Source organism: Theobroma cacao, chromosome 8, assembly GCF_053813885.1.
Source record: "Theobroma cacao isolate CCN51 chromosome 8, ASM5381388v1, whole genome shotgun sequence".
Taxonomy (NCBI): Eukaryota; Viridiplantae; Streptophyta; class Magnoliopsida; order Malvales; family Malvaceae; genus Theobroma; species Theobroma cacao.
This window is the reverse complement of record NC_142646.1, coordinates 3989919-3998836: the sequence shown is the minus strand read 5'-3', so window position 1 is coordinate 3998836 and position 8918 is coordinate 3989919. Positions and strand designations below refer to the sequence as shown.

At 33.7% G+C, this 8918-nt stretch overlaps 1 protein-coding gene across 1 annotated transcript; it reads right to left on the bottom strand.

Annotated features, from left to right (window-relative positions):
• Positions 1-428: 428 nt before the first annotated feature.
• On the bottom strand, positions 429-6205 carry KNAT1 (homeobox knotted-like protein). Its single transcript, XM_007018337.3, has 5 exons — positions 5122-6205; positions 4893-5015; positions 4594-4729; positions 1229-1482; positions 429-1101 (listed from the first exon to the last, which is right to left on the bottom strand). The coding sequence occupies exons 1-5, from the start codon at positions 5512-5514 to the stop codon at positions 898-900; spliced, it is 1110 nt and encodes a 369-aa protein (XP_007018399.1). The 5' UTR covers positions 5515-6205; the 3' UTR covers positions 429-897.
• Between the last annotated feature and the right edge of the window lie 2713 nt (positions 6206-8918).

Genomic DNA, 8918 nt, shown 5'->3' with positions numbered 1-8918 from the left:
TCATATGCACTTAACCAGTTCCAGAGATGCATGTAAAACTGCCATGATCACAAATTTACAATCATATTAAATCAAAAACTAAGAAACAAATGATTATTACTACCAGCAGTCTGAGCACCAATGGGAGAAGGATCAACTATGTTTTAGGCAACTGCCATTGCTAAAACTCCTCCCGCGAGATTTGGAAGAAAGTTTAAGTAAAAAGTTTCTTCAAAAATGCTCACTGTCAAGCCAGTTTGAATAGGGAAAACGAGGTAAAAAAATAAAAGACGATACACTAGAAAGTATATAGACACTCGCATTTGCAGAAGTTTATAACCATCCATCAAGACAAATTCTAAGATATCAATATGAGGGAAAGAATATGCTAGCATTTGGATGATTCAAGATGGCCAGGCTTCATGAGCTGAATAGAGAAGTTCTCAAAGTACTAAAACTCCATCAACCCCGTACTTACTTTCTCATTTTATACACCTAACAGGCAGCACTGCCCCATACAGACGTGAAATTTAGATTACATGATTACATCTCTCTTGCAGCAGTAGCTCCTTAAATACTTTTCACTTTCAGACAGCAACAAAGTTACAAAATGCAACAACATGCCTTCTGACATAAGAAACAAAGGCAAACATCCCAAATCTGTGCAACTGGTACAATCACAAACTATTAAAATCCCCATCCTCAATGATCACCACAATGTGCAGACATGCATAAAATTATAAGAAGGGATGTTTGTTATTCATAGATACTAGATTACGTTGTAGGGCATTGCTGATTTCTATCAAATGAAAGAAAAACAAGGGAAGACTATAGATCTCATATACTTTGACTGCAATGTAACTAAACAAACACTCACAGATACAGGCAGAAGGTAATTTAATGCTGTATTGCACATTATCAAGGCCCCAAACGGTAAGGACCATCACCCATGTAGTGACCATCCATATAGAGAGCTGCATTCTGTGGATGGAGACCATCCATCACCATGAATTGCATGTCTTCAGAAGGTTTCCAATGACGCTTCCTTTGATTTATGAACCAATTATTAATTTGTTTCTGGTCCAAACCAGTTGATTCAGCCAATGCCACCTTCTCCGTCTCCTGTGGGATTACCATTGGATTTTTAGCATGCTAAGATAAAAACTAAAATTCATGTGAAATTCAGTAGCATAACAATTTATAACAGGTAGAAGAAGACAAGAATATAAGAGGATATACAGATACTTACCGAAGGGTATGGCCATTTGTAGTGTAACTCCCACCAACTAAGCAATTTCTGTCTAGCTTCTTTGGGTAGTTTCCCTTTCTTCTTTTTCTTGGAGAGTTCTTGCTTGAGACTACTTAAGTAACCACTGTATTTCCTTAATAGGTGGTTCTTCAGTTCTCGATCTTCAGCACGTGGATCAATTTCAGGCAGTTCGGTTTCTCCACCACTATTGTCTTGATCCTCCTCAGATGAACCAACACCCTCACACTTCTCATCTGTTTTTAATTTATAATAGAAAAGTTTTAAAAATAAGCACTTAACAAGAGAACCAAATAGACAATGCGGTAAATTTTCATAACAACAATATTCTCTGTCCAATTACAACTAACTTCACAAGCATCATCATCATCATCAGAGTCACAGAATCAGTGCAATTGATTACTGACATAGAATTAATGAAAGCACCAGAGAATTCAAATCAAAGAGGACACTAAAGTTTTCTTAAACAATAATAGGTAATAACTACCTATATCAACTTGTCTTCATCCTTTTGAATTTGGCAAAGAAGTCTAAAACTATTTCTCGTAAATAAATTCAATCAGTAAACCTTTTGGATAAGGACAGTGACTAAATCAAACAGAAGTCCTAGCAAGATAGCGACTACAGAGATGACACGTGTAAATCAACAGTCACTCAATTTGCACAAAAGTCAGGAGCCACCAACAGATAAGTCAGACAGACTGTAGGAAAGTGGAAAGAAGGAAAAGGAGAGTGAATGCATTGCCTATTCAATTTGGTCAAAGCTGACCAACTAAGATTATAACTCACCAAACTTACAGTGAAGTTATACAGTGTCCAAGACAGCTACAAGAGTAAACTTAAAAAAAGAACCATCTGATCATATTGCCAAAGAGAAGCGAGAGAGGAAGGTTCTGAGCAGTGTTAGAGAAAGAGCTAGATAATATCTAAATTAACCAACTTACAACTTTCTTCCAAGCCCACCTTTCTTAAGATGACAAACGGACTCTCACCATTTTAAGCATGGACATACGCTCCCATTAGCATAGAGCAACGCAAACCAACAAAATCTCATAAATTTAGCCCTCAAAAGGGAATGTCTTGAGTCAGAATTTGGATCATCTGCATCATGAGGCATCAATAGTGAAGGAACCACTCAACCATTTTTCCCACCTTCTTCACTGCCTTATGGGTGGAACAACATCCTATTCTAATTGCATTAGTTGGAATAGACAACCATCATTCCATCTTTATGCTAGAAAAAGGGAAAATCCAAGACAGGTTTAATAAGAATGCAGGAGAAGGTCCTAGAGAAAAACCAAATTTACTAAAAAATTATAAAAATAATATAATTAAGACGGCATTAATAGACTACTAAATATTCAAATTTTCAGTCATGACACATAAAGATCACAATTCACATCAAACTTCTGAATTTCTATAGAATGCATGCATGGAAATCAGTTAAATCATAAGAAAGTAGGATGCAAATTAAAGATTGAAAAAGTTTAGCACGTCAATGCTCTTATATCTTGAACCAACTTGAATTAATCAGGTTGATTAACACGAATTATCTATGCTGTTAAATAAGACTTGCAAAGATGCACAAACATCTTTGCTCCTCAAATCACTGATGAATCACTTTATATTAACTTGATCAAAATGATATAAGCTTCAACACTATAATCCACATCCAAACTCAGATTGCAATAGCAAAGTGTGTCAAAGGCTCAAATCTATCATGCAAACACTAGGAAATGTTAGCAGTACTCTCCAATTCATGGTGCATTCAAGGTTTTAATATTATCAGGTTTTTCAAGTTGTACAGACAAGGAGTCAACGACTTTTACTATACAAAATCTGGCAAAAACAAACATGATTTCACAACATCAGCTTGATCCCCAAAGATTTGTAATTTCTCACAATAAAGATTAAGCAAGAAATATCCATTTGGAATGTATCACAGAAAAATGTTTAAATAACATAAATTAATATTAACAATCCAGAGAGAAAACAAGGCTATCCATCTAAATTCAGCACAAATTCATATTTCTTACTCAATTATCAAAAACTGCAAAACATTTCATGGGCAATCGCCAATGCTTCTATAGACTATAATCATAGTTCATTAACAAAAATGTAGACACAAATTTACCATAAATGGAGATCTCTTGTGCACCATCTGAGTGGGATTTACTCACCAAAATCAGTATCTTTGAAGCATTTTCTTCTGTCTAATTTATAAGGCTAAATTTGAGTGAAATGCTACAATGGCTCAGGCAAGCTTCCCCAGAATCCCCAGTACCCTTTCCCCCAATACAGAAAGAAACGCTAGAAAGAAAATTCACTGATAATTTTAAAAAATTAGGAAAAACAAAAAAGAGATCACTCAACTGTGAGTGACACAACCAAAACAAATAAAGAAATATATATCCTGCCAACGCCGTACAGGCTACATGGGTAGCACTGATTTGAACAGCATCCTATGTTTTCAAATTTTCCTAGCCTTTATAAATATTTTCTTGGAAAAAAAAATACAACTTTTGATTTAAACGAAGAACAACTCGGGAACAGACGACAATAATGATCCATTCATCTCTCGAGGTATGTATTTATGTACTAAAACCCACAGAATCAGATTTCGCAGACAAACTAAATAGAATAGAGTATCCAGATTTTGGGAAGGAAAAAACAAAACCCTAAAATAGGGAATGGTTCTGTCAGAGATCTCATTTAGTTGAATATAAAAGCGAAGATAACCCATTAGAGAAAGCAAACGTGTGGTTTCATCATTAGTGTGTATATATATAGCCAGCAATGGCATAAACCAAGTGCGTTTTGTCTTTGTTCTTTTTCAAGTCTAGATTTCTTAAGCCATTGCAATCAATTAACTATAGACTCGTGATTAGCTAGGGTTTTGCAAAGCTAAATGAATACATAGGGTAGCGGTTTTCTTCACTGTTGGGTTTTCTTCTCCGTTTTCCTTCTCTCAATGGATCCAATTTTTGTGGGGTTTTTCTTCTTCATTATTGGAAGGCGTTATATGGGTCAAAGTCATCCTTTTTTCCTTAACTGGGAGAGAGAAGCAATGGCAAATGAATGAATGAGAGAGACGTAGGCTCAGGTCTACAATTTCCAAAGGAAGCCTAACAAAATTAGACTATCAGTTTTTTTGGTGGACAGTATAAAACAAAGGCACAGTTAATTCCCATCTCTGCAACGATACAAAACTTTTGATCTATTCTTCTGATTCGTTTTCCATACTTGGCGCATTAGGCAAAAGAAAAGCAAAGCCTCATCATCTTCGTGAAGTGTGTGAATATATACAGAAGCGTGCGGGATAGAAAAGCGAAGAGATAAAAACATACCAGAGTTGAAGATCCGCACGGGACCATTGCTGAGCATGTTAAGTTGAGCTTCGATCCTCCGCATGAAATCCAATGCTTCTTGTATTGGCCTCGTTAGTTCCTCGCGATATTTCACTAGCATGTCATAGTAGGCTTCCTGGGTTGTGGATCCACAATTTTTTGAGTCAGAAAAAAAGTACTAAAAAACAAGGATTTACCAATAAGTCATAAAACTAAAAAGTGATCAGAAGGCAAAGAATAAGGTTCATGGGAAACAAAAAGGACCATGGTTTGAGTAGGGTAAAGAGAAACAAAATCACCATAAACTGATCGAGTTCCGGGTCTTTTGAGTTGTCTCTTGATGTCACCGATGATCGCTGCCTTGCCTCAAACTCTTGTCGAGCAGCTGCTAGCCGGGCTGCTACTTCTGGCGGAGCTCCTACCTATATGACAATAGCATAAAGAACCGATGAGTTAATCGAATACTCTAGAGCTTGAAAGCAAGTTTTGTCTTCACCGAATATACTTTTCTGGTTGACTAAGTCTTACCTTTTGGCAATCCATGTAAGCTTCCAACAGGTTAGAGTACTGAGGATGAGCAATGATCTTGGCTTTAATAGCTTCTACTTCAGTACTGGAGCTCTCGTTCCCTTCTTGCTGGTGATGAATTGCTTGATGCCCTCTCAATAAAGGGTAGTGAAATTTTTGGCCATGTTGCGAGGTGCTTGCTTCGGTTTTCACAATTGGGTGTGCCTCGGATTGGTAGCACTCGCTCGATTGAAGATGAAAGGAGGTTAAAGGCATCTGGGCCTGCTGATTACTCACGTTAGAGCCGCTACTTGCTCTCCCGTATGGAGAAGAATTTGGTGCAAGAACTGGAGATGCGTACAAGAAATTTCCCCTTGGAGTACTATTCTCGTTTAGCTGATTATATTCATCCATTTTTCCTTTTTGTGAATTCCCAGGTGAGCTTAAACAAGCCAAAAAATTGTCTTTCTAGCTAGAAATTGAAGCCAAGACAAAGAAAACGTAAAACCCTAAAGAAAGAAGTAAATATAAAGGAATAGAAATCCTAAAGAGTATAGCTAGAGACCCTACTCATCTAACTGCAAGAAGCTTTTCCATTTTCATATCAAATCGAGTAGACTTGAACTTTGGATTAATAGGGAATATTGAAATTCTTTGCAGTTATATGTCAGGGAGGCCTTGAAGTGAAATTGCACCAAGAGTTGCTCAGGCTAAAGAGAAGATCGAAAAGGATAGCCAAAAAAATTCATAAAAACAAAAGATAAACCGGAAAATTTGAGGTGATCTGACAAGGGTTGAAGAAAGGAGGAGAGAAAGGTTAAGCTCGAGCCGGAACCGGCAAGCGACTGCGTGGCTTTGGGTGGTTGACAAGACGTTCTTTTGTTGAAAGAAAAAGAAATATTTGAAAATTAATAAAGGCAAAGAAAGAAGACCATGAGATAAGGCAATTGGATTTGTAGATTTTTTTTCTCCCTCTCTTTTCCTTTGCCCTCTCTCTCTCTCTCTCTCTCTCTCTCTCTCTCTCTCTCTTCTTTATATTTATTATTGCACTTGCTCTCACGGACGTACCAAAATTCACTCTATTCTAGTTGCTTTTTGGGTTTTCTCCTTTGACATCCTTTCCCCCCTTTGCTTGTTTTTATACTGAGATGAATGAGGGGAAAACTATTCACTCAATTAAGTATTCATCAATGTCTAAAAAGTTTTATAGTAATGAATTTTTTACTTAAAGAAACCAGTTACATCAATCAGATTATAGGTCTTCTGTTTTCTCTTTATAATCAAAACTTTTTTTAATCCATTGATTTGCATACTAAGTAATATAATTAGTGATAATAATTTAATTTGGATGTGATCATTGTAGATAGAATTTATGGTCAAAATCTGCCTAAATATAGGCTCTGCATGTATAATAATAGTAAAGCATTTTGTAAAAGCTCCCTCAAGAGATTTGAATTCAATTATATTACTAAAATCGTATCCGTGACCCTATCTATCCAACCACACCCCAGCAAACTAAAACCAATTTCATCACCTTCCTTGTGTGGGTCTTTCGTCTTGTTCATTCTTTTTTTTTTTTTTTGCATAAATTTGATGAATTATTTTCTACCGTTAAAAATTTATAACAAAAAAGAAAAGATATTTGTTAAATAGATAGATTCCCTCTAAGACAATTCCATGAAGTTTATCGACAATTGTCACTTAAACTTTAATCATTTCGACATGGAATTGTTCTTTTGTCAACAAGTCTTTTTTTTTTTTTTATATTCGTTTTGAGGTGAAGGTGCCAAGTTGGGAAGAGCGAGAGACTCTGAAAGGCTGAACCCTCTTAACTCTAAATTAAAGTCACAGAGCGTGAATTCAATTCAGTTTCATATTATAAATTAAGTCGTGCATTATTTTGTTACTACAACAATATTGGATTAAAGTACTACTCTGCAGTCAATATTTACTGAAAAAGGGAGCAACTTTTTAATGCAATAGTGAGGAGTTAGGACAGGTAAAAAGAAACACTAATTGTTGTACTAATGTAATATTCAATGCCTTATACAGGCATTTATTTGGAAAGAGGGGATACCATGTAGCAACTTAAAATAAAAATATAAATAAATTAAAAGGATAAATTTCACATAAATCTTTTGTGGTATGATATTTTTTTACATAACATTTTAAATTTTTTTTACCTCAAATAAAACCGTATGTTACCTAAGAGTTAACAGTATTAAATTTTCATTAAAAAAATAATAACACCCTTATATTTAAAAGTTTTTTATTTAATCTAAAATCTTGTTCACACACTTGAGATTAGAAAATATACCATTCAATCATTAAAATCAGTATCTATCTCTCTTTGAAGAATGTATATTTTAAACAGTTAATTTAAAAACTTTTGTATTGTAATAGTTTCATCAATTGGGTATTTGGCAACATCCATGAAAATGGGATTCACTTTGCTCAAGATAACTTCAACAATAACTTAGATAAACTTTAATTCATGCCTATATCAAAACAATTCAACTATAAATAAAAAGAACATTCAAAATTAAGGAAATTGACTATTTATTTTGAAAAGAAACTATAAACTTATATTAAGACAACCTAAACACATAGCAAAAGGCATAATGTGCTCCAGCCAACAAAAACCCAACATGAAACCAAGAAATTTAAATTTAATGCATGGAATAAGATTAATAATTAAAGCTGATGTTGGTAGTAATAGATGGGTAGGAGAAACAATTGCCTATGTTTTTGTCTAGAGGGCAGAATTATTGTATTACAAGTGGTGCTGATAGGATTTTGGATTTTGTTAGGACGTTTTTGTTTCTGTATCTGCTGGGTTGTGTTTTAGCATAGGTAGAGCTCTTTAGGAATCATTGTTATAGACCGTCAATAGCTTTTGAATGGTTAAAATGTAATTTGCAATTGTACAGGTTTCGATTACCCGAAGTTAGTATTCGGTATGTCGCCAGAGTCTTCAATTACCCAGGCTGAGGATTCGTAACCTCATATTAAAATATATAAATAATCAAAAAAATAAAAGTATAACTAAAAGAAAAAATAAATTAATATTTAATTAGAGAAATAACAGAATCTTATAAGATTAATATTTATGTTTTTATGTAATTTTTAAATTAATTATAAATATTCATAAGTTTAAGAGTTACATACTTTGTTCTAAATATCATAATCAATAATCAATTAAATCTCAAATTGCTTGTAATGAAGCAAGTAACCATAAAAGAGAATAAGACAATTTAAAATCCTCCAGTTGAAATCTTATTTCTTCACTTTTAAGATTTGTCAAATCTTCAGCCACTCAAGTGTTTGGTCTCTAACAGTAATCCACATAATGACAGAATAAGACTTTATCAAAAGTAAAATTTTACTTGTATTAGCAAGTTTTATTTCTAAAACAAAAAGATAAAAAATTATTCCCAAATCTTATTTCTATCATGTAAAGAAAACTATTTTTCTTTTCTTATTTTTATAAAACAGTTAAGGAGTGGCTAAAGACTTAGAGTTATAATTTGCAAATATAACATATTTATATAGCCAAATTAAGTTGTAACCCTAAATATAACAGTTGTATTTTAATTAAATTAAGTCCTTATAAACTTAATTAATTTTTAACTTTATTTTACTCTATTCCAATTAAGTCAAACTTAATTGATTATCCTTATTTAATTTCAATCATGTCACTTGATGAGTGTAATCTATTAGGCTTCTAATATATTGGTAATAAATATAAATTATAATCAAATATCGATTTGATAATTAATTTATATTTATAGATCATAAACAACATCTAACAATACATC